Below are 27356 nucleotides of genomic sequence, written 5' to 3'. Positions count from 1 at the left end.
GTGCTATGTATCGCCTTGTCCAGTAATGCCAGGTCTGTCAGCCGTGGCACAGTGGGTAGCACATTTGCCTCTGAGTCAGAAGGTTGTGGGTTCAGGTCCCACTCCAGAGACTTAAGCACAAAAATCTAGGCTGACACTGCAGTGCAGTGCTGAGGGAGCGCTGCACTGTCGGAGGTACCGTCTTTCGGATGAGACGATAAACCGAGGCCCCGTCTGCCCTTTTAGTTGGATGTAAAAGATCCCATGACACTATTTCGAAGAAGAGCAGGGGAGTTCTACCAGGGGTGTCCTGGGCCAATATTTATCCCCCCATCAACATAGCAAAAAAACAGATTATCTGGTCATTATTGTGTTGCTGTTTGTGATAGCTTGCTGTGTGCAAATTGGCTGCTGTCTTCACTACCCTACAATAGTGAATACACTTCAAAAAGTACTTCATTGACTTGTAAAGCGCTTTGGGAAGTCCCTAAAGGCGCTATATAAATGCAAGTGTTTCTTTCTGTTTCAGCTATGTATGCACCTCCCCTCCCTGTCCAGTAACATTACTATGTATTCCCCCCCTCCCCAGTAATCCCGTCTCCACCTCCCTGCTATTTGCCCATCCCCCAGTAATAGCTAAGCTGGCCTTGGAAGGCCTCTTGGCATCTGACCAGATGCATTCTGCGTACCTGACGTAGCAGGTGGAACCGGCTGGATTGGTCCTGGGATTCGAGAAGGAAGCCTTTTCGCTCCGTGCTGCTCCCGGAGGCAAGTGCCGCAGTCAACGGGTTCATCAGATCAGCCGCCAGGCCAACACAGGATGCGGGCTGAAAATATCCTGGATACCGGCTACTGACACAGAGCAGGGGCGCTGCAGGATTCGGGCTCCGTACTGGTTACTGAGAGACAGCAGGATACGGTCTCAAATGTCCCGTCTACCTGCGACTGAGAGGCAGCACCAGCCCCGAATACTGCTTACTGAGACACAGAGCCTGAATATCGCTCACAGAGAGACAGTGCCTGAATATTCCTTACTGAGACATTGCCTGAATATCGCTCACTGAGAGACAGTGCATGAACACCGTTTATTGAGAGACTGCCTGAATATCGCTCACTGAGAGACAGTGCATGAACACCGTTTATTGAGAGACAGTGCCTGAATATTGCTTACTGAGAGACAGTGCCTGAATATCGTTCACTGAGAGACAGTGCATGAACACCGTTTATTGAGAGACAGAGTCTGAATATCGCTCACAGAGAGACAGTGCCTGAATATTCCTTACTGAGACAGTGCCTGAATATTGCTTACTGAGAGACATTGCCTGAACACTGTTTACTGAGAGACATTGCCTGAATATTGCTCACTGAGGTACAGGGACAGACCAGCCAGAGAGACAAAGACAGTCAGCACCATCTACAATACCTATAACTGACAGACAGCAGGACACATTCTGAATGCCCGCTAGTGAGAGACAGCGGGATACAACCAACACAATCTGAACCAACAACAGGCGGGAGGATGGAAAACGATTCGCCAGCCGAAAGCTCAGGGCCACAGACAGGTGAGCGCAACATCCGAGCGAAATGTACAGTAAGAGCAGGAAATATAGTGAAAGAGTTTAAAAAAAAATCAGGGTAAGACCAGGAGAATGAGAAATACAATCAGCAAGATTTGTGCCGTCCGGATATAAGGGGTTAACAGTTGACCTGTAAATAACACGTTTCCAATTACTCCTGGCACTTGGAAATGTCACCGAGTGCTCCACAAATCAATTACTTTTTTTTCTGTCGTGTCTTTGGGAAAACAAAGGGAAGCTGGGAGCAGACCCAGGCTGAAAGTCGCTGCTTTAAAGCAGAGGCCAGGATGCAGGGAGCAAGCCGACCCCACAAGAGTCCCCTGTTTATCAAGAGTGGTTGCATCCAGCTACGTGCAAGGACAGAGATTTGGAGGGCGGGGGTTGGTGACTGGGAGCAATCCCCCCACTTCCTCTGCAGCCTAATTCTGGAAAGAAAGATTTACAATGAAGTTTTATAATTACAATGTTGCAATGAGGGAAATCCAGGTGGGGGGAGTGATTTGGAACGGCAAAACCCCAGGAATGTCTGCACTTAATGCGTGAGGCACAATTAATCCTTCCTTCCAGAATGATACCCGGACTTCCACGTTTAAATTACGAGGAGAGATTTTTTAAAATTGGGTTGTATTCCCTAGAATTTAGACGGTTCAGGATTGATCTGATCGAAGTTTTCAGAATATTAAGGGGAACAGATAGGGTAGATAGAGAGAAACTATTCCTGCTGGTTGAGGAGTCTAGGACTAGGGAGCATAGTTTAAAAATTAGAGCCAGACCTTTCAGTAGTGAAATTAGGAAACACTTCTACACACATAGGGTGGTAGAAGTTGGGAACTCTCTTCCGTAAACAGCAATTGATGCTAGATCCACTGTTAATTTTAAATCATAGATTGATAGCTCTTTGTTAACCAAAGGTATTAAGGGACATGGGTCAAAGGCGTGTATATGGAGTTAGGTTGCAGATCAGCTATTATCTCATTAAATGGCGGAACAGGCTCGAGGGGCTGAATTGCCGCCTCTGTTCCTATATTCCTTCCTTTTTTTTCTTTGAGCGGAGAAGATTAAGGGGAGATTTGATAGAGGGGTTCAAAATCATGAATGGTTTTAATAGAGTAAATAAGCAGAAATTGTTTCCAGTAGCAGAAGGATCGGTAACCAGAGGAAACAGATTTAAGTTGATTGGCAAACGAACCAGAGAGGAAATAAATACACAGAGAGTTATGATCTGGAATGCGCTGCCTGAAAGGGTGGTGGAAGCAGATTCAATAGTAGCTTTCAAAAGAGAATTGGGAAAGGGAAAAAATTGTGAAGCTATGAACATAAGAAATAGGAGCTGGAGTAGGCCATTCGGCCCCTCGAGCTTTCTCCACCGTTCAACAAGATCATGGCTGATCTTCGACCTCAACTCCAACTTCCCGCACTATCCCCATATCCCTTAATTCCTTCATTCATTTTGTTCTCCAAATTTATTGACCTCTGCCTTGAATATACTCAATGACTGAGCATCCGCAGCTCTCTGCGGTAGAGAATTCCAAAGTTTCACAACCCTTTGAGTGAAGAAATTTCTCCTCATCTCAGTCCTGAATAGCCGCCAACTTTATTTTGAGACTGTGACCCTGTGTTTTAGATTCCCCAGCCAGGGGCAAACATCTTCGCAGCATTAACCTTGTCAAGCCCGATAAGAAGTTTATATGTTTCAATTAGATCACCTGTCATTCTTCTAAACTCTAGGGAATATAGGCCTAGTCTACTCAATCTCTGTTTATAGGGAAGCCCCCTCATCCCAGGAACCAGCCTGGTGAACCTTCGCTGCATGCACCTTATGGGGAAAGAACAGAGGAGTGGAATTCATTGGCTAGCTCTTTCTTTTTGGCCTCTTTTGGTTCTGTATCATTCTAGGACTCTTTCCTTCTTAGATATACCTTCTCAATCTTCCATCTTCCACATACAAAACCACTTTGCTTGGTGTTCACCAGTGCCCTGTCCTCACAGCACATAACACTCTCCATGTCTCCTCCTAATCTCTGCTCCCTTTGTTCCATTTTCTTCCAGTCTGTGCTAGTCATCACAACCCTTAGCACAGATCTACACGCACATTTAAAACAAAATACTTGATCAATACTCTGTGAAGGGCTCCCCTCCAGTGGCCCAGCTGGTAAATCAGCAAACGTTACAATTAGGATTGCCAACTTTTGTTGCCCGTATTCCCGGAGGCTTCATGACATGACCTCCCCACTCCAACGTACCGCCTGGTCAAACAGCCCCCTTTCCCCATCTCCAATATTTTTATAATTAATAATCGAAAGTGTTCAAAGAAACTAAAAACAAAAGAAAGAATGACTTGCATTTCTATAGCGCCTTTAACGATCACCAGAGTCTCAAAGCACTTTACAGCCAATGAAGCACCTTTTGATGAAGCAGTCACTGTTGTAAGGCAGGAAACGCAGCAACCAATTTGCGCGCAGCAAGCTCCAACAAATAGCAATGCGATAATGACCAGATAATCAGATTTTTTGTGATGTTAAATATTGCCCAGGCCACCGAGGGATAACTCCCCTGCTTCAAAATAGTGCTATGGGATTTTTTTAACGTTCACCTGAAGGAGCAGACTCGGTTTAATGTCTCATCTGAAAAACGGCACCTCTGACAGTACTGCACTGGAGCATCAGCCTATATTCTGGTACTCAAGTCTCTGGAGTGGGACTTGAACCCATGATCTTCTGACTCAGAGGCGAGGGTGTTACCCACTGAGTCACAGCTGATATACACAGCTGAGTACAGTACTGTATCAGCTGTACATCTCCTGACACCCCAAAGCCTTTCCACCATCTACAAGGCACCAGTCAGGAGTGTGATGGAATACTCTCCAATTGCCTGGATGAGTGCAGCTCCAACAACACTCAAGAAGCTCGACACCATCCAGGACAAAGCAACCGGATTGATTGGCACTCCATCCACCACCTTAAACATTTACTCCCTCCACCACCGGCGCACCATGGCTGCAGTGCATATTGTCATGTATGCACTTTAGGGATCACTAGCCACTAGATGGCGTCACTGTTGGAGGCCATTGGGCTGCACGCATGTGTGTGCAGCCCAAGTATTAAAAGGCCAGCCATTTTGTATCTGAGTCACTTTGGGCCTTAATAAAGCAGAGCCAAGGTCATACCTCTTGGAGTTAAATAGTACTCAGTCTAACAGTTATTGCATACAAAACATTAGGCAACGAATGTAAGGTTTGGTCTCCTCGCACATTTGCTTGGGTATGGCAGACCAATCACAAACAGAGAAGACGTATAAAGAATTGTGTACACTGGTACATGACCACCTTATGCCAGATGAAGGCATCATCATCTCAAGATACAGATTTTACACACACGTTCGCTCAGAGGGCCAGAATGCGGCGGAATTCGTTGTCGACCTGAGACGTCTAGCAGGACTGTGTAAGTTCAGGGCTGTGTTGGCAGACATGCTGTGGGACTTCTTTGTCATCGGCATCAACCACGAGCTGATCCTGCGTAAACTACTGGCGGTGGAGACGTTGGACTTGAACAGGGCCATTACGATCGCTCAGTCATATATGACGACAGATAGAAGTCTAAAGCAGATATCAGTGAAAAATCGAAACTCAGCAAGTACTGTAAATATGATTGATTCAACGTTCGGCAGAGCGGCTCATGGCAGGGCCTACCCGACTGTGTGCGCGAAACCTGTGGCTGCCCAAAGTCTGCCAGCGGGAATGCATCCGATTTCTCCGTGTTGGCGTTGTGGGGGAAATCACCGGCACCAGCAGTGCTGAATTAAGCAATATAGTTGCAAAGGCTGTCTGAGAGTGGGGCATCTCCAGCATAAGTGTCCGCAGATGAGCAAACGTGCTGTGACACAGCATGTGGAGGATGATGGTCAGACTAGCGCGGATCCGGATATGCAATCTGAGTTACCAGAGGATAAAGTGTATGGACTGTACTCGATCCTAACTAAGAGCAAACCGATAATGATCAACGTGAAATTTAATGGGGTGCCAGTATCGATGGCACTGGATACGGGGCGAGTCAATTGATAATGAGCCAGAGAGCATGCGACAAATTGTGGGATACTCAGGCTGTGAGGCCCAGGCTGAGTCCAGTCAATGCCAAGTTGCACACATACACCAAAGAACTCATAACGGTGATTTGGCAGTGCCACAATTAAAGTGTCATATGACGGTGCGGTTCACAAGTTACCGCTATGGATTGTCCCAGGCAATGGCCCAACACTGTTTGGCAGGAACTGGCTTGAAAAAATCAGATGCGATTGGAACGACATCAAGGTGTTGTCGTTGGAGAAAGTTACATATACCCAAGTACTGAACAAGTTTCCCTCGCTGTTCGAACCAGGCATCGGCAACTTCACGGGAGCCAAGGTGCAGATCCACGTGGACTCAGATGCAAGACCTGTCCATCATAAAGCTCGGGCAGTTCCATAAATGATGAGGGAGAAGGTCGAAATCGAACTGGACAGACTCCTGCGTGAAGGAATCATATCACTAGTTGAATTTAATGAATGGGCCAACACCATTGTTCCTGTGCTGAAAAGTGATGGCACAGTCAGAATCTGTGGAGACTACAAGGCTACGATCAACAGGGTTTCGAAACAGGATCAGTACCCGTTATCGAAGGCTGATGACTTGTTTGCAACGCTAGCCAGGGGAAGTCATTCACAAAACTGGACTTGACGTCGGCCTACATGACACAGGAGCTGGTCGAGACATTGAAGAGACTTACATGCATTAACACGCATAAAGGACTGTTTATTTATCACAGGTGCCCTTTTGGAATTCACTCGGCTGCAGCGATATTTCAGAGGAACATGGAGAGTCTACTGAAGTCCATTCCCAGAACTGTCCTGTTCCAAGATGACATCCTGATCACAGGTCGTGACTCTGAGGAACATCTGAACAACCTGGAAGAGGTTCTACATCGTTTGGACAAAGTGGGACTCAGACTGAAACACTCGAAGTGCGTCTTCATGGCACCAGAGGTCGAATTCCTGGGGAGGAAAATTGCTGCTGACGGCATCAGGCCCAGGGACGCAAAAATCAAGGCCATCAAGAATGCACCCAAGTCACAGAATGAGCTGCGTTCGTTCCTGGGTCTACTCAACTACTTCGGTAACTTCCTATATAAATTGAGCACCTTATTAGAACCACTGCACATGCTGCTAAGAAAAGGCGACAACTGGATGTGGGGTGCGTCTCAAGACAGAGCTTTTGAGAAAGCCACTAATCTGCTTTGCTCTACCAAGCTGCTGGTACATTATGACCCATGTAAACATTTAGTATTGGCCTGTGATGCTTCGTCATATGGAATTGGTTGTGTACTCCAACAAGCTAATGAGGCGGGTAAACTTATGCTTCAAAAAGTTTGCCTAAAGCGGAAAGAGCCTACAGCATGGTAGAGAAAGAAACACTAGCCTGTGTGTATGGGGTCAAAAAGATGCATCAGTACCTGTTTGGTCTTCGGTTTGAACTGGAGACAGATCACAAGCCGCTCATTTAGTTGTTCTCTGAAAACAAAGATATCAATACCAATGCTTCATCCTGCACCCAGAGGTGGGCGCTGACATTATCCGCTTATGATTATGCCATTCGCCATAGACCTGGCACCGAGAATTATGCCGATGCTTTGGGCCGTCTGCCATTGCCCACACCGGAGGTAGAATTGCCACAACCGGCGGACCTATTGTTAGTTATGGATGCTTTTGAGAGTGAAGGAACCCCTGTCACGGCTCAACAAGTTAAGACCTGGACCAGCCAGGAGGGAGAGAGTTGCATACTCAAAGGTGATTGGTCTGCCATACCCAAGCAAATGTGCAAGGAGACCAAATCTTACATTCGTCGCAAAGACGAACTGTCTATTCAGTCGGATTGTATACTGTGGGGCAATCATGTTGTTATGCCCAAGAAAGGGAGAGAGAAATTTGTACTTGAGCTACATAACACACATCCCGGCATTGTAATGATGAAAGCCATCGCCAGGTCTCATGTATGGTGGCCAGGAATTGACTCTGAGCTGGACTCATGCGTGCATCAGTGCAGCACTTGCATGCAGCTCAGCAAAGCACCAGTGGAATTGCCGCTGAGTCTGTGGTCGTGGACGTTCAAACCATGGTCCAGGATCCACATAGACTTTGCAAGTCCCTTCCTGGGGAAGATGTTTTTAGTTGTGGTGGATGCATATTCCAAGTGGATAGTGTGTACAATCATGTCATCCAGCACATCCACAGCTACCATTGAGAATCTCAGTGTCATGTTCACGACACATGGTCTGCCTGACATCGTTGTTAGTGACAACAGATCGTGCTTCACCAGTCAGAAGTTTCAGGAGTTCATGAAACTCAATGTTATCAAACATGCAAGGCCAGCAATGTTCAAACCTGCATCCAATGGGCAAGCAGAACGTGCTGTCCAAATCATAAAGCAGAGTATGAAGCGAGTAACCCAAGGATCACTGCAGACCCGCCTGTCATGCATACTGCTTAGTTACAAGACCACACAAGCTTACCGGGGTCTCACATGCTGAACTAATGATGAAGAGAGGTCTTAAGACCAAGCTATCTCTTGTACACCCGAACGTGAATAATCATGTTGAATATAGAAGACAAAGTCAGCAAGGGGGGGGGGGGGTATCACGATCGCGCAGCTGTGTCAACCGATATTTCTGTAAATGATCCTGTATATGTTCTGAATTATGGTCAGGGTCCCAAGTGGATCGCTGGTACTGTCATGGCCAAAGAGGGCAACAGAGTATTTATTGTCAAGCTCAAAAATGGGCAAACATGCAGGAAACATATGGATCAGACAAAGCTGCGGCACACAGATGAACCGGAATAGTCGGAGGAAGAGACAATCGAAGACCAACCAACCTACCCCTAGTCATCAGAGGACTCAGTGGTCATCAGTGAATCGGGACTTTCAATCACTGACATGTTCAATAAAAATGGACTTTCAATCCCTGACATGGCCATTGCCACTCCCACCAGGTCAGCCACCCACCCACCAGTCACAACAGACTCTGAACACTGGAGTTGAACTGAGACGGTCAACCCAGGAGTGTAAAACACCGGACCGTCTCAATTTGTAAAAGACTGTGTTAATACCTCAGAGTGGGGTATTGTCATGTATGGGATCACTAGTCACTAGATGGCGTCACTTTTGGAGGCCGTTGGGCTGCACGCACGTGTGTGCAGCCCAAGTATAAAAGGCCAGCCATTTTGTATATGAGTCACTTTGGGCCTTAATAAAGCAGAGCCAAGGTCATACCTCTTGGAGTTAAACAGTACTCAGTCTAACAGTTATTGCATACACAACACATACCATCGGCAAGATGCACTGCAGCAACTCGCCAAGGCTTCTTCGACTGCACCTTCCAAACCTGCGACCTCTACCACCTGGAAGGACAGGGGCAGCAGGTGCATGGGAACACCACCACCTCCACGTTCCCCTCTAAGTCACACACCATTCTGCCTTTGAAATATATCGGCCGTTCCTTCATCGTCGCTGGGTCACAATCCTGGAACTCCCTCCCTAACAGCACTGTGGACTGCAGCGGTTCAAGAAGGCAGTTCACGACCACCTTCTTAAGGACAATTGGGGATGGACAATAAATGTCGACCTTGCCAGAGATGCCCACATCCCATGAACTAATTTTTTTTAAATGCAGTGCTGTATCAGTGCAGTGTAAATCAGGCATCAGCCTCATTCTCGCCAGATGATATAAGTCAAAATCAGAGCTTGTGCCCCTTGCATTGCATATTTCATTTCAGCTTGCAGCACCTCTCAAGTTTACTCATTATTATTTCCAGTGTCGCATTCCGCCCAGTTAAGGACATATATAATGCCGTGACATTGCTCACAATACACCAAATATGGGTCTGTTGCACCACATGATGCACTGTGCACTAAAATGTTGGTAGGGTGTGTTGTACTGACCTTTCCCTTTAAGGTCACCCAGTCTGATTGCTGTAAGTAAACACATCATGGGAGTCATCAAATTTTAATTGTTGTGGGTGAGGGAAATACCTGTAAATTTCTGGCGTCAAGCCAGGAAAAAAGCAGTGTGAAATGAAATGCTTCCTTTTTCCTTTTTTTTCCAATGGGCTTTTGACACTTTAAAGCATGATCACTCAAACACTTTCATATAGATCAAGAGCTTTTCCCCCAGTAACATACAGGAAGATGGAAGGGAGGCAGTTAGAGTGAAGCCTGTAAATTATAGACACCTAATGGTCTGGTGTCAGCTAGCCCCCTTTTTGGGGTGTCCTTATTTTCAAAGCAGTCATTGTATGTATTGACTGACTGCTGTAGGGGGGATTGTTTTTTAATTTATTCGTTCATGGGATGTGGGAGTTGCCAGCAAGGCTGCCATGTGTTGCCCATCCCTAATTGCCCTGGAGAAGGTGGTGGTGAGCCACCTTATACAAGTGAGTGACATGCTGGGCCATTTCAGAGGGCAGTTAAGAGTCACCCACATTGCTATGGGTCTAGAGTCACATATAAACAAAGAAAGACTTGGCTTTATATAGCCATTGAAGTCTCCATTAAAGTACTTTTGAGTGTAGCCACTGTTATAATGTGGGAAACGCAGCAGCCAACTTGCGCACAGGCAAGCTCCCACAAACAGCAATGTGATAATGGCCAGATAAACTCTTTTTTTGTTATGTTAATTGAGGGATAATTAATGGGCAGGACTCTGGGGATAACTCCTCTGCTCTTCTTCGAAATAGTGCCATGGGATCATTTATGTCCACCTGAGAGAGCAGACGGGGCCTCAGTTTAACTTCTCATCCAAAAGACGGCACCTCTGACAGTGCAGCGCTCCCTCAGCATTGCACGGGAGTGTCAGCCGAGACATAGAAACATAGAAAAGAGGTGCAGGAGTAGGCCATTCGGCCCTTCGAGCCTGCACCACCATTCAATATGATCATGGCTGATCATGCAACTTCAGTGCCCCATTCCTGCTTTCTCTCCATACCCCCTGATCCCTTTAGCCAAAAGGGCCACATCTAACTCCCTTTTAAATATATCTAACGAACTGGCCTCAACAACTTTCTGTGGTAGAGAATTCCACAGGTTCACAATTCCCTGAGTGAAGAAGTTTCTTCTCATCTCAGTCCTAAATGGCTTACCCCTTATCCTTCGACTGTGACCCCTGGTTCTGGACTTCCCCAACATCGGGAACATTCTTCCTGCATCTAACCTGTCCAATCCCGTCAGAATGTTATATGTTTCTATGAGATCCCCACTCATTCTTCTAAATTCCAATGAATATAAACCTAGTCGATCCAGTCTTCCAGATTTGTGTGCTCAAGTCCTTGGACTCGGACTTGAACCAACAAACTTCTGACTCAGAGGCGAAAGTGTTACCCACTGAGTCACAGGCCAGACTGGATCAGATTTTCTTCCCTAAAGGATATTAGTGAACCAGATGGGTTTTTACGACAAACCGATAGTTTCATAAACACAATTACTGACACCAGCTTTTTATTCCAGCTTTATTAATAACTGAATTTAAATTCCCTATCTGCTGTGGGTCATTAGTCCAGTGACATAACCACTATGCTACCGTACCCAATTGGGATTCACACCCCAATACAGCAGGGACAGCGTCTGTGGGGGAGATTCAAACCCCAGGGACCAGCAGAGGCAAAAAGGAGTCTGGTAACAATCCATTGGACATCATGATCTTCGGACTCAGATACAATATGTTCTTTCAACATAGACGTCAGGCTGTATCCCGTGGTTTCATAGAATCACAGAATGGTACAGCACAGATGGAAGCCATTTGGCCCATCATGACTGTGCTGCCTCTTTGAAAGAGCCATCCAATTGGTCCCATTCCCCTTCTCTTTCCCAATAGCACTGTCAATTTCTTCCCTTTCCCAATGCCCTTTTGAAAGTTACGATTGAATCTGCTTCCACCAGCCTTTCAGGCCGTGTGTCCCAGATCACAGCAACGTATTGCGTAAATAGTTTTTCTTCGTGTCGCCTCTGGTTCTTTCGCTAATTACCTTAAATCTGTGTCTTCTGGTGACCAACCTTTCTGCCAGTGGAAACAGTTTAACAGTACGAAAGGGATTGCAGCATTGAAGGCTGTCCTTTGTACAACATTTTGCAAGTGTGCATGGTTTCAGCGTGCCTCTTGTTACCAACGGATCCATCACAGACCCAATTCATGTCCGGACCGGGGTCAAGCAGGGCTGCGTCATCGCCCCAACACTCTTCTCAATCTTCCTTGCTGCCATGCTCCGCCTCACAGTTGATAAGCTCCCCGCTGGAGTGGAGCTAAACTACAGAACCGGTGGAAAGCTGTTCAACCTTCACCGTCTCCAGGCCAGGTCCAAGACCACCCAACCTCTGTCGTCGAGCTACAGTACGCGGACGACACCTGCGTCTGTGCACACACAGAGGTTGAACTCCAGGACATAGTCGACATATTTAGCGAGGCGTATGAAAGCATGAGCCTTACGCTAAACATTAGTAAGACAAAGGTCCTACACCAGCCTGTCCTCGCCACACAGCACTGCCCCCCAAACATCAAGATCCACGACGTGGCCCTGGACATCGTGGACCACTTCCACTATCTCGGGAGCCTCCTATCAACAAGAGCAGGCATTGATGATGAGATCCAACATCGCCTCCAGTGCGCCAGTGCAGCCTTCGGCCGCCTGAGGAAAAGAGTGTTTGAAGATCAGTCCCTCAAAACTGTCACCAAGCTCATGGTCTAGAGGGCCGTAGTAATACCCGCCCTCCTGTATGGTTCAGAGACGTGGACCATGTACAGTAGACACCTCAAGACGCTGGAGAAATACCACCAGCGATATCTCCGCAAGATCTTGCAAGTCCCCTGAGAGGACAGACGCACAAACATTAGCGTCCTCATCCAGGCCAACATCCCCAGCATTGAAGCACTGACCACACTTGATCAGCTTCGCTGGGCAGGCCACATAGTTCGCATGCCAGACAAGAGACTCCCAAAGCAAACACTCTACTCGGAACTCGTCCACGGCAAACGAGCCAAAGGCGGGCAGAGGAAACGTTACAAGGACACTCTCAAAGCCTCCCTGATAAAGTGCAACATCCCCACTGACACCTGGGAGTCCTTGGCCATAGACCGTCCTAAGTGGAGGAAGTGCATTCGGGAGGGCCCTGAGCTCCTCGAGTATAGTTGCCGAGAGCATGCAGAAATCAAATGCAGGCAGCGGAAGGAACGTGTGGCAAACCAGGTTCCCTGCCCACCCTTTCCCTCAATGACTATCTGTCCCACCTGTGACAGAAACTGTGGTTCTCGTATTGGACTGTACAGCCACCTAAGAACTCATTGTAAGAGTGGAAGCAAGTCTTCCTCGATACCGAGGGACTGCCTATGATGATAATGATGATATATCTTTGACAATGTCAGCTATTTGGGACTATCAATAAGTTGCCATCTTATGCAGATCTCTCTTCATACAGGTGGCTTCCATCATATCGCTTTGTTCAAGGCGGGGTACTGTTGTGCACTGTTTATGGTTACTGGATTAGTAGCAACAACAAACGTAAGAACATAAGAAATAGGAGCAGGAGTCGGCCATTTGACGTTTTGAGCCTGCTCCGCCATTCAAAAAGATCATGGCTGATCTGATCATGGACTCAGCTCCACTTCCCTGCATGCTCCCCATAACTCTTTCCTCCCTTATTGCACAAAAATCTGTCTATCTCCGTCTTAAATATATTCAATGACCCAGCCTCCACAGCTCTCTGGGGCAGGGAATTCCACAGATTTGCAACCCTCCGAGAGAAGAAATTTCTTCACATCTCAGTTTTAAATGGGCGGCCCCTTATTCTGACACTATGTTCCCTAGTTTTAGATCACCTCTCATTCTTCTGAACTCAAATGAGTATAGGCCCAACCTACTCAACCTATCCTCAGAAGTTCATCCCCTCATCTCCGGAGACCAAAACTGTATGCAGTATTCCAGGTGTGGCCTTACCAATACCCTGTACAGTTGTAGCAGCACTTCTCTGCTTTTATACTCTATCCCCCTTGCAATAAAGGACAACAGTCCATTTGCCTTCCTGATTACTTGCTGTACCTGCATACTAACCTTTTGTGTTTCATACACAAGGACCCTCAGGTCCCTCTGAACTGCAGCACTTTGCAATTTTTCTCCATTTAAATTATAATTTGCTTTTCTTTTATTTCTGCCAAAGTGGATAACCTCACATTTTCCCACATTATACTCCATCTGCCAAATGTTTTCACACTCACTTAGCCTGTCTATATCCCTTTGCAGATTATTTGGGTCCTCCGCACAATTTGCTTTCATCCAAGTCATTAATATAGATTGTAAATAGTTGAGGATTCAGCACCGATCCCTGCGGCACCCCACTAGTCACTGTTTGCCAACCAGAAAATGACCCATTTATCCCAACTCTATGTTTTCTGTTCGTTAGCCAGTTCTCTATCCATGCAAATATATTACCCCCAACCCCATGAACTTTTATCTTGTGCAGTAACCTCTTACGTGGCATCTTATCGAATGCCTTCTGGAAATCCAAATACACCACATCCACTGGTTCCCCCTTATCCACCCTGCTCGTTACATCCTCAAAGAATTCCAGCAAATTTGTCAAACATGATTTCTCTTTCATAAATCCATGATGACTCTGCTTGATTGCATTTATATAGTGCCTTTTAATGAGGAGAGATTAAGTAGACTGGCTGGGAGTCTAGAATTTGGGGTTAGAGTCTCAATAATAAGGGGTCGGCCATTTAGGACTGAAATGAGGAGAAATTTCTTCACTCAAAAGGCTGTGTATGGGAACATCATCGCCTCCAGTTCCCCTTCAAGTCACACACCATCGTGACTTGGAAATATATCGCCGTTCCTTCATCGTTGTTGGGTCAAAATCCTGGAACTCCCTCCCTAACAGTGGGAGCGCCTTCACCACATGGACTGCAGCAGTTCAAGAAGGCGGCTCACCACCACATTTTCGGCGGCAATTAGGGATGGGCAATAAATGCCGGCCTTGTCAGTGACGCCCACATCCCATGAACAAATATTTTAAAAAGAATCTTTGGAATTCTCCATACCAGAGAGCTGTGGGTGTTGAATTGTTGAGTATATTCAAAGTTGAGATTGATAGATTTTTGGAATGTAGGGGAATCAAGGGATATGATTCCTGTGAGTATGCTCACAGGTTTGTAGAGCTGTTGAGTTGGGAGTGACTTAGCCAGTCATGTGATGTTCACAAGATTCAATAAAACCCCAGCCAGTTGGGTTCAGGGGATCTGCGATGAGGCATGTAGTTGTGAGACTGGTGGATGAACTGGTAATGTGTAGTGTGATTGTTAAATCTTTGCTAATAAGTCAACTCGTTCCGAAAAGCAATGTATTGCTATGAATTCTTAAGCAAAGAACCCATGAAGCAAATACATTACAATGGGGATGGGGCGGGATGGTGGAGTTGAGGTGGAAGATCAACCATGATCTTATCGAATGGCGGAGCAAGCTTGAGGGGCTGAATGGCCTCCTCTTGCTCCTATTTCTTATGTCCATATAAAGTGCCATAAGTTCAACTCCCACCACAGCAAGCTCAGAGACTGAACTCAGCTAATTGGTGGGCTGGCACCATGAAAGCTGTTCACTAATGTCCTTCAGGGAAGGAATTCTGGATGCTTCTACTCCGTACATGACTCTAATGTGGTTGGCTCTCAATGCCCTTGCTAAGCAGGCCGCTGTGTGCTTGACTGCTAAATGCCTCGCATACCACTCAATTACACAAGCAACCACTACTCAGAAAGTCCCTTCATGTTCGCAGGGTAATTAATCCAAACATTACCAATCTTTCTCTCAATGACTTCCGACTAGATGAAATCTCGGTTCAACTTGCGACATCTTTAATTTACTCTTTTATTTGCACCCCACTATGAGTATGCACCTGTGAGTATGCCTATACGTTGGTTGAGCAGTTGAGTTGTGAATGGCTTAGCCAGTCACATGATGTTCACAAGACTCAATAAAACCCCAGCCAATTGGGTTCGGGGTATCCACGATGAGGCAGGCGGTTGTGAGCCTGGTGCATGACCTGGTAATATGATGTGTGATTTTAAACCTTTACTAATAAGCTAACTCGTTCTTAATAGCAATGTGTTGCTATGAATTCTTAAGCAAAGAACCTATGAAACATAGAAACATAGAAATTTACAGCGCAGAAGGAGGCCATTTCGACCCATCATGTCCGCGCCGGCCGACAAAGAGCCACACGGCCCTTGGTCAGCAGCCCTCAAGGTTACATATAAACCTATGAACAATGACGGAAAGGCAAAGAGCACCCAGCCCAACCAGTCCGCCTCACACAACTGCGACACCCCTCATACTGAAAACATCTACACTCCACCCCAACCGGAGCCATGCGATCTCCTGGGAGAGGCAAAAAACAGATAAAACCCCAGGCCAATTTAGGGAGAAAAAATCTGGAAAAATGTATGAAGCAAATACATTACACCCACAAGGCTCTTTTAAAGCTTTTTTTTTTACTATAATACTTTGCTTTACCTGTTTTACAGTCACCAGCCACCATTACACCAAGTATCATAGAAACATAGAAACATAGAAAATAGGTGCAGGAGCAGGCCATTCAGCCCTTCTAGCCTGCACCGCCATTCAATGAGTTCATGGCTGAACATGAAACTTCAGTACCCCATTCCTGCTTTCTCGCCATACCCCTTGATCCCCCGAGTAGTAAGGACTTCATCTAACTCCCTTTTGAATATATTTAGTGAATTGGCCCCAACCACTTTCTGTGGCAGAGAATTCCACAGGTTCACCACTCTCTGGGTGAAGAAGTCTCTCCTCATCTCGGTCCTAAATGGCTTACCCCTTATCTTTAGACTGTGACCCCTGGTTCTGGACTTCTCCAACATTGGGAACATTCTTCCTGCATCTAACCTGTCTAAACCCGTCAGAATTTTAAACGTTTCTATGAGGTCTCCTCTCATTCTTCTGAACTCCAGTGAATACAAGCCCAGTTGATTCAGTCTTTCTTGATAGGTTAGTCCCACCATCCCGGGAATCAGTCTGGTGAATCTTCGCTGCACTCCCTCAATAGCAAGAATGTCCTTCCTCAAGTTAGGAGACCAAAATTGTACACAATACTCCAGGTGTGGCCTCACCAAGGCCCTGTACAACTGTAGCAACACCTCCCTGCCCCTGTACTCAAATCCCCTCGCTATGAAGGCCAACATGCCATTTGCTTTCTTAACCACCTGCTGTACCTGCATGCCAACCTTCAATGACTGATGTACCATGACACCCAGGTCTTGTTGCACCTTCCCTTTTCCTAATCTGTCACCATTCAGATAATAGTCTGTCTCTCTGTTTTTACCACCAAAGTGAATAACCTCACATTTATCCACATTATACTTCATCTGCCATGCATTTGCCCACTCACCTAACCTATCCAAGTCACTCTGCAGCCTCATAGCATCCTCCTCGCAGCTCACACTGCCACCCAACTTAGTGTCATCCGCAAATTTGGAGATACTACATTTAATCCCCTCGTCTAAATCATTAATGTACAATGTAAACAGCTGGGGCCCCAGCACAGAACCTTGCGGTACCCCACTAGTCACTGCCTACCATTCTGAAAAGTACCCATTTACTCCTACTCTTTGCTTCCTGTCTGACAATCAGTTCTCAATCCACGTCAGCACACTACCCCCAATCCCATGTGCTTTAACTTTGCACATTAATCTCTTGTGTGGGACCTTGTCGAAAGCCTTCTGAAAGTCCAAATATACCACATCAACTGGTTCTCCTTTGTCCACTTTACTGGAAACATCCTCAAAAAATTCCAGAAGATTTGTCAAGCATAATTTCCCCTTCACAAATCCATGCTGACTTGGACCTATCATGTCACCATTTTCCAAATGCGCTGCTATGACATCCTTAATAATTGATTCCATCATTTTACCCACTACTGAGGTCAGGCTGACCGGTCTATAATTCCCTGTTTTCTCTCTCCCTCCTTTTTTAAAAAGTGGGGTTACATTGGCTACCCTCCACTCCATAGGAACTGATCCAGAGTCAATGGAATGTTGGAAAATGACTGTCAATGCATCCGCTATTTCCAAGGCCACCTCCTTAAGTACTCTGGGATGCAGTCCATCAGGCCCTGGGGATTTATCGGCCTTCAATCCCATCAATTTCCCCAACACAATTTCCCGACTAATAAAGATTTCCCTCAGTTCCTCCTCCCTACTAGACCCTCTGACCCCTTTTATATCCGGAAGGTTGTTTGTGTCCTCCTTAGTGAATACTGAACCAAAGTATTTGTTCAATTGGTCTGCCATTTCTTTGTTCCCCGTTATGACTGCCCCTGATTCTGACTGCAGGAGACCTACGTTTGTCTTTACTAACCTTTTTCTCTTTACATACCTATAGAAACTTTTGCAATCCGCCTTAATGTTCCCTGCAAGCTTCTTCTCATACTCCATTTTCCCTGCCCTAATCAAACCCTTTGTCCTCCTCTGCTGAGTTCTAAATTTCTCCCAGTCCCCAGGTTCGCTGCTATTTCTGGCCAATTTGTATGCCACTTCCATGGCTTTAATACTATCCCTGATTTCCCTAGATAGCCACGGTTGAGCCACCTTCCCTTTTTTATTTTTACGCCAGACAGGAATGTACAATTGTTGTAATTCATCCATGCGGTCTCTAAATGTCTGCCATTGCCCATCCACAGTCAACCCCTTAAGTATCATTCGCCAATCTATCCTAGCCAATTCACGCCTCATACCTTCAAAGTTACCCTTCTTTAAGTTCTGGACCATGGTCTCTGAATTAACTGTTTCATTCTCCATCCTAATGCAGAATTCCACCATATTATGGTCACTCTTCCCCAAGGGGCCTCGCACAATGAGATTGCTAATTAGTCCTCTCTCATTACACAACACCCAGTCTAAGATGGCCTCCCCCCTAGTTGGTTCCTCGACATAGTTTCATACAGCACAGAAGGTGGCCATTCGGTCCATCGTGCCTGTGCCGGCTCTTTGAAAGAGCTGTCCAATTGGTCCCACTGTCTCCTCAGCCCTGCAATGTTCTCCCTTCCAAGTATTGCTCCAATTTGAAAGTTACTATCGAATCTGCTTCCATCACCCTTTCAGGCACCCTTCCCAATCATAATAACTCGCAGCATTAAAAAAATTCTCCTCGTCTCCCCTCTGGCTCTTTTGCCAATTACTTTAAATCTGTGCCCTCTGGTTACCGACCCTGTGGCTTGTGGAAACAGTTGTTCCCCATCCAATCCATCAAAACCCATCATAATTTTGAACAAGTCCATTAAACCTCCCTTTATCCTTCTCTGCTCGAAGGAGAACAACCCCAGCTTCTCCAGTCTCTCCACGTAACTGAAGTCCCTCATCCCTGGCACCATTCTAGTAAATCTCCTCTGCACCCTCTGCAAGGCCTTCCCAGAGTGTGCTGCCCAGAACTGGACACAGTACCCCAGCTGAGGCCTAACCCGCGATTTATAAAGCCTTAGCACAACTTCCTTGCTTTTGTAATCAAAGAAAAAGAAAGAAAGACTTGCATTTATATAGCACCTTTCACGACCACCGGACCTCTCAAAGCACTTTACAGCCAATGAGGTACTTTTGGGGTGTCGTCACTGTTATAATGTGGCAAACACGGCAGCCAACTTGCGCACAGCAAGCTCCCACAGACAGCAATGTGATAATAACCAGATAATCTGTTTTTGTTATGTTGATTGAAGGATAAATATTGGCCCCAGGACACCTCTATTTATAAAGGCTCTATTTATAAACCTTAGGATCTTTTGTATGCTTTTTTAACAGCCTTATTAAGTTGACCTGCCACCTTCAAAGATTTGGGTACATTTACCCCCAGGTCTCTCTGTTGCTGCACCCCCTTTAAAATGACACCATTGCCTCTCTTTATTCTTCCTTTTGAAAATGCATTGCTCCTCTGCATTAAATTCTTATTTCGAACATGTTCAGCGTCCTTGGTAATCTACAGTTCAATGTAAAGCAATTAATTTATTTTTAAAACAACAACAACTCGCATTTATATCATATCATCACCATAGGCAGTCCCTCGAATCGAGGATGACTTGCTTCCATGTCAAAAAGTTCATAGGTGTTTCAATGAAGGAACTAAAATTCCAGGTCCGAACTAAATCTTGAAGGGTGGAAGATGCCTGTGCGTGGATTTTTTTAACGTGTGGTGACCGTTGCACACCAGCCACCACACGGGCTTGACAGAGCTAGGTGTCAAGCCCTTGGTCCAGTAGCAAGGATTACCCAAGACTAACTGGAGACCAGCTCTGCTGCACGGACCTAGTGTGCACACATATCGCAGTGTGGGCTGGCCCGTGCTGCCCCTGGGCCCTCGCCTCTTCTAGGCCCTGAACTCACACCTCTCCTGGGCCCCGATTACGTCCCTCTCCAATCTCTTGACGCTCCTTCGCCCTGACCTCACCGCTCCTTCGCCCCGACCTCGCCGCTCCTGCAGTACCTGCCCACGCTCCAATCACTGACCTGGACCTTGGTGATGTTCCTTTTCGCTGCCGTTGCTCTCCTGCTCCAGCTCCTGCTGCTCCCTGGAGTGGTATGCCGCCACACTGCTCCTTCCGCTCCCCGGCCTGCTCCCATGGTGCTCACAGGCCAAGGGGCCGTGCAGACTGCTGGATTAACCAAGATGACTGGAGACCAGCTCTGCTGCACGGAGTCTGCACAGCCCCCGGCCTGTGAGCACCATCGGAGCAGGCCGGGGAGCGGAAGGAGCCACGGGGCGGCCTGGCATTTATATAGTGCCTTTGGCGTCGTAAAACGTCCCAAGGTGCTTCACAGGAACGCTATCAGACGAAAACTTCACACCAAGCCACCTTTTGGGGCAGGTGACCAAAAGCTGGATCAAAGAGGGAGGTTTTCAGGAGTGACTTAAAGGAGAAGGGAGAGGTAGAGAGGTGGAGAGGTTTCGGGAGGGAGTTCCAGAGCTTAGGGCCCAGGCAGCTGAAGGCACGGCCACCGATGGTGGAGCGATTAAAATCGGGGACACGCAAGTGGCCAGAATTAGAAGAGCGCAGGGATCTCAGATGGTTGTGGGGCTGGAGGAGGTTACAGAGATAGGGAGGGGCGAGGCCAGGAAGGAATTTGAACACAAGGATGTATATAAAATATTATGTACAGCAGCAGCTTACCCTCTGCCAACAGATCGCTATCATCAATGGTCTTTGGAGCAATCTTTTTCAAGGACATTGTGTAATTGATGCACCCTCAGTTAGTTATTTTTAAGGGAACATCTCTAAATTACATAGAACTCAAACAGAACACTGACAGTAAGGATCATCTATAAATGCTCCTACCCTGTCATTAGTACTGGAGCACTGCGTTCAGTTCTGGACAACACACCTCAGGAAGGATATATTAACCTTGGAAAGGGTGCAACCAGGGGTGGATTAACCATGGGACGGATGGGACTGCAGCCCTAGGCCTACCAGAGAGCACAGGCCCACAAATAAATGTAGGAAAAAATATAAGGTCTCCCAAATAGGCTGAATAGAATAGACAATAAGAGAGGAAAAACCAGACCGAGGAAAATATTGTTTATTGGCCTAACGTGTACATACCTATTTTTGCAGAGACTAGATCTTTACTATTTATCTGTGTTATTATTTAGCGGTGTTATTATATAATATATTTAATATGTATAAAATATATGTTAACATATAATTTATAGTATAAGTTCACCGTAATAATTTGTTATTATGTTTATACGTAATGTAATGAACATGAACAAATATAGCTATAGGCCCATTTGGATCATTTTGTCCTAGGCCCATCAGGCCCTTAATCCGGCCCTGGGTGTAGCGCAGATTCACCAACATTATGCCAGGGCTAAAAGGGTTAAATTATGAGAACCGGTTGTATATCGACTAGGCTTGTATTACATAGAAACACAGAAACATAGAAAATAGGTGCAGGAGTTGGCCATTCGGCCCTTCCAGCCTGCACCGCCATTCAATGAGTTCATGGCTGAACATGCAACTTCAGTATCCCCTTCCTGCTTTCTCGCCATACCCCTTGATCCCCCCTAGTAGTAAGGACTACATCTAACTCCTTTTTGAATATATTTAGTGAATTGGCCTCAACAACTTTCTGTGGTAGAGAATCTACCTCGCGTATAGAAGATTACAGCGGGGGGAGGGGGGATCTAATCAAGGTGTTTAAGATGAATAAAGGATTTGCTAGGGTAGAAAGAGGGAAACGATATCCTCTGGTGCTGGGAGTACAGAACAAGGGGGCGTGACCTTAAAATTAGAGTTAGGCTGTTCAGGGGTGATGTCAGGAAGCACTTCTTCACACAAAAGGTGGTGGAAATCTGAAAATCTCTTCTCCTAAAAGCTATTGAGACTGGGGGTGGTCAATTGAAAATCTCCAACCTGGGAGTGATAGGATTTTGTTGGGTAAGGGTATTAAGGGTTACAGAACCAAGGCGGGTAGAGGTACAGATCTAAGAGATTTGCAAAGATTATACCAGAAATGCGAGGGCATACATATCAGGAAAGGATGAATAGGCTGGGTCTCTTTTCTCTTGAAAAAAAGAAGGCTGAAGGGCGGTAATAGAGGTCTTTAACATTTTGAAACGTTATGATAGAGTGGATCCAGAGAGAATATTTACACTTGTGGGGAAGAGCATAACTAGGGGCCATCAAAATAAGATAGGCGCCAAGAAATCCAATCGAGAAGAAACTTCTTTAAAGAAAGAAAGTCTTGCATTTATATAGCACTTTTAATGACTACCGGACGTCTCAAAGTGCTTTACAGCCAATGAAGTACTTTTGGAGTGCAGTCACTGTTGTAATGTGGGAAACGCGGCAGCCAATTTGCGCACAGCAAGCTCCCACAAACAGCAATGTGATAATGACCAGATAATCTGTTTTTGTTATGTTGGTTGAGGGATAAATATTGGCCAGGACACCGGGGATAACTTCCTTGCTCTTCTTCGAAACAGTGCCATGGGATCTTTTACGTCCACTTGAGAGAGCAGACCAGGCCTTGGTTTAATGTCTCATCCAAAAGATGGGAATTCCGACAGTGCGGCGCTCCCTCAGCACTGGAGTGTCAGCCTAGATTTATGTGCTCCAGTCTCTGGAGTGGGACACGAACCCACAACCTTCTGACTCAGAGGCGAGTGTGGCTACCCACTGAGCCACAGCTGACAGTGCCTAGAAAGCGGTGAGAATGTGGAACTCGCTACCAGGGGGAGTGGTTGAAGCAACTAGCACAGATGCATTTCAGGGGAGGCGAGACAAGCACATCAGGGAGAAGGGAATAGAGGGTTACGCTGATAGATTTAGATGAGGAAAGACTGGAGGAGGCTCGAGTGGCGCATAAAGGCCGAACAGCAGAACAGGAATGACGGGGGTAGAATGGCCTTCCTCCTGGTCCCTGAATGTCCGTACTCTTATCGTTATACTGATCGCTGCTCCCTTCTCCACGCAGATCACCCCAGCGTGGCCGAGAGCCCGGACGACACCATCCCGCCTGCCACGTGCTCGGGCTCCGGCCTCTCCGACCTCGAGTGCATCATCTGCTTCTCGCCGTACGACAACGTCTTCAAGCTGCCCAAGCTGCTGGGCTGCGGGCACACCTTCTGCCTGGAGTGCCTGGCCCGCATCAACGTGTCGTCGGACAACGTCAGCTCGGTCACCTGCCCCGTGTGCCGGCACCCCACCCCGCTGCCCTCGGGCAAGGGGCTGCCCGCCCTGGACAACAACCAGGCCATCCTGTGCCGCCTGCCCTCTGGCATGCAGGGCGTCCACTCCATCCGCTTCAGCCGCGACAAGGGCAAGCTCTACACCCGCAACCCCGAGCCCGGCTCCTTCCTCAAGCCTATCCACCTCAGCAGCGTCAGCATGAGCCTGGACGTGGGCCAGCCCGCCTCGCGTGGCACGGGCTCCGAATCGAGGCAGCTGAACTGGCTCCCGCTCCGCTCCAGCTGGTGCTACTACGTGGCCATCGTCTGTGTGGTGTTGCTCACCATCGCCCTCGTCATGTCGGGGATCTTTATTTTCGTCATCATACCGTCGCTGACCTTGAACGAGAGGAACTCAACGGGAGTCCCAGGCGGGTCAGATCCCTGACCTATCGCAGCCCCTCGTCCCCACGTCCTCAAGGATGACTGAACCCGTGCCAGCGACTCCCTTGGAACTCAAGCCCGATGCCCCGGCTTCATTCTGGCTTCTCTACTTTCCTTCTGACTCTGCCTTAACCCTGGTCTGGCATTTCTGGGGCCACCGTCAACTTAGGAACGTTAACAGATTGTTTTTGTAAATTAAATGCCAACCACAGCTAAAGGAGCCATGCCGAGATCTCCAATATCTTACTTGGAGTCCATTTCAGGAGCTTTATGTCCATGGCACTGAGGAGGAATTGTAGACTTCCTTCACTGTCTGAACAATAATGACTTGTATTTATATAGTGCTTTTAACGTAATTAAACGTCCCAAGGCGCTGCACAGGAGGAGCGCTAGCAGCCAACATTTGGCACCGAGCCACATAGGAACATATTGGGACAGGTGGCCAAAAGCTTGGTCAAAGAGGCAGGTTTTGAGGGACATCCTAGCAGAGGGGAGTGAGAAGCGGAGAGGTTTAGGGGGTTAGCTCGAGAGTTTAGGACCCAGACAGCTGAAGGCACGACCACCAATGGTGGAGCGATGAAAATCGGGGATGCGCAAGTGGCCAGAATTGGAGGAGCTGAGGGCCCTCTGAGGATTGTGGGGCTGGAAGAAGTTACAGGGATAGAGAGGGGCGAGGCCATGGATAGATTTAAAAACAAGGACGAGAATTTTGAAAACGAGGCGTTGCCGGACCGGGAGCCAATGCAGGTCAGCGAGCACTGGGTCATGGGTGCACGGGACTTGAAACAAGTTAAGATAAAGGCAGTAGAGTTTTGGATAAGCTCAAGTTAATGTAGTGTGGAAGGTGGGAGACCATTGGAATAGAGGTAACAAAGGCATGGATGAGGGTTTCAGCAGCGGATGGGGCTGAAGTAAGGGTGGAGACAGGCGATGTTACAAAGGTGGAAGTAGGCGGTCGTGCGATATGGGGTCCGGAATCTCAATTGAGAAAGTTAATGCTGTGAAGGACTCAATGAAACCGGAATCCAAGCGAGCGCGAGGGAATCAGATCGCAGTATTGACTGCCTGGACTTCTTATAAAATACAACCACCAACACCAAAGACATGAATCAAGACTTGGTGCACACAGGACATCGACAGGAACTGTTTTTTGGCCACGTTCTGGTTCATTGAGCTTCATCAGAGTCGGACATGTAGTATCTTCCTCTTCCATGCACCCCCCCCCACCGCCCCCGGTCCACCCCAGAGATAACTCACAACCTTTGAATGTCATCAGACCTCCTCCCGTGATCACCTGCTTATGCAACATCTCTTGTGTGTTTCTCTCTAGGGATGTTATAGTTTATTCATTTATTTAGCGTCGGATCATTTCCTCCTGGTTGGGATCCCAGGTGACAAAGGATCTCAGTAGACCTGCTGCTACGGGTTTTCACTCCACACCTGGTCTGGACCTGTGATGGACAGCCCCTTGTTGTCACTCCCCGAATTGAATCCAGACTCATCATTCTGCTGGCTGGGATCTTGTACATCAGCTGTTTAGGAACGGAGAATGTACAAATATATTAACACCCTGTAGACCCAATTGACCAGCAATGGATTACCATGTGCGAATGTTTCTTATCAAGTGACGTCCATTCAGTAGCTGGACGAGATTTGCTCTTTGCATGTACATCACTACTATACTGCCTAAAATGATTGTGAAGAGGGGTCGATATTGAGGGATTGAGCCATTCAGAACAGGAAGGTCCTTAGTCTGCACTGAGTTAGCAGATCTCAGCCTGGACCTCTGTTGGCCTCAGGGTGCTTTGGATGAGGGGGGAGAAAAATCAGTCCGGGTTCCCGTTCCTGATCTCAACCCCATGACTATGTGTCGATGCTTTGTAGGGGGACAGGATCAAACTCAGCTGTGATATTCCCCTCCCTCCCCCCACCTCTGCCACCAATCAGCCAGTTACCCTCCTCACTATCCAGACTCGCTTGGGGCAGGAAACATAGGGCGGCGAGAACCCATGGAAATGTACCTCAGTGAGGAGTGAGGACCTTCCAAGGAGCGGGGAGGAAATAAAGGGAAAGACAATGGCTTATTCTGAGATTACAAGCAGCTTTTGGAAATGGTTCTCCGACAACTTGAACGAAATGATGCAGGAGAACGGTGGACACAAAAGAGCAGGAACATGCCCAGCCCAGGCAGAGGTCCACCTGACACTGGTGCCCACACGAGGTGCACACTGCTCTACAGTGATGTGCACCTAGCCTCTGGCTCCAGTGAGGTGCACCTGGCCCCTGACAAGCTACACCCTTCGCATGACGAAGTATAACCTGCCCGGCCAACGTACACCCGCCCCCTATAGTGAGGTACACCCGCCCCCTATATTGAGGTACACATCTCCCTATAGTGAGGTACACCCGCCCCCTATAGTGAGGTACACCCGCCCCCTATAGTGAGATACACCCACCCCCTATAGTGAGGTACACCCGCCCCCTATAGTGAGGTACACATCTCCCTATAGTGAGGTACACCCATCCCCTATGGTGAGGTACACCCACCCCCTATAGTGAGGTACACCCGCCCCCTATAGTGAGGTACGCCCGCCCCCTATAGTGAGGTACACCCACCCCCTATAGTGAGGTACACCCACCCCCTATAGTGAGATACACCCGCCCTTATAGTGAGGTACACCCACCCCCTATAGTGAGGTACACCCACCCCCTATAGTGAGGTACACCCACCCCCTATAGTGAGGTATACCCGCCCCCTATAGTGAGGTACACCCGCCCCCTATAGTGAGGTACACCCTCCCCCTATAGTGAGGTACACCCTCCCCCTATAGTGAGGTACACCCACCCCCTATAGTGAGGTACACCCGCCCCCTATAGTGAGGTACACCCGCCCCCTATAGTGAGGTACACCCGCCCCCTATAGTGAGCTACACATCTCCCTATAGTGAGGTACACATCTCCCTATAGTGAGGTACACCCACCCCCTATAGTGAGGTACACCCTCCCCCTATAGTGAGGTACACCCGCCCCCTATAGTGAGGTACACCCACCCCCTATAGTGAGGTACACCCGCCCCCTAGTTCATTGTTGGCCATCACGTATAAATAGTATGTTACATATAACCCACAACTTTCTCATATAAATATATCTTCATTTTGCTGATATTGTTTTCTGATCATAACTGTTTTAAAGGTGGAGGTACTTCAATACTTGCTGCTGTGCCTTGTCAGTCTCCTCTCTCCATGGGGAGCTGGCTTTTTTCTCTAAAGAGAGCCATTGATGTTTGAAATATTAAATGAGGTCTGACTTACCAAAACCTGGTGCAATTCCTCTGAAATGATACGCTCTGTGAGTCAACACAGGCACCTTTAAATGACCATTGTAAATCTCCCTTGTGGCTCACTGGGTAAATGCCACAACTCGCCAAGGCTTCTTTGGCAGCACCTCCCAAACCTGCGACCTCCATCACCGAGATCAGCCATGATCTTGTTGAATGGCGGAGCAGGCTCGAGGGGCTAGATGGCCTACTCCTGTTCCTAATCCTTATGTTCTTATGAGAAGGACAAGGGCAGCAGGCGCATGGGAACACCACCACCTCCAAGTCACACACCATCCTTACTTGTA

General features: G+C 47.4%; 1 protein-coding gene across 1 annotated transcript; it reads left to right on the top strand.

Annotated features, from left to right (window-relative positions):
* Positions 1–716: 716 nt before the first annotated feature.
* Positions 717–27004, top strand: LOC139229799 (RING finger protein 225-like). Its single transcript, XM_070861387.1, has 2 exons — positions 717–1541; positions 23096–27004. Exons 1-2 carry the CDS (start codon positions 1499–1501, stop codon positions 23734–23736), a joined length of 684 nt encoding a protein of 227 aa, XP_070717488.1. The 5' UTR covers positions 717–1498; the 3' UTR covers positions 23737–27004.
* Positions 27005–27356: the final 352 nt, after the last annotated feature.

This window comes from Pristiophorus japonicus, chromosome 19 (assembly GCF_044704955.1).
Source record: "Pristiophorus japonicus isolate sPriJap1 chromosome 19, sPriJap1.hap1, whole genome shotgun sequence".
Classification (NCBI taxonomy): domain Eukaryota; kingdom Metazoa; phylum Chordata; class Chondrichthyes; family Pristiophoridae; genus Pristiophorus; species Pristiophorus japonicus.
This window is presented reverse-complemented; position numbering and strand designations above follow the sequence as displayed.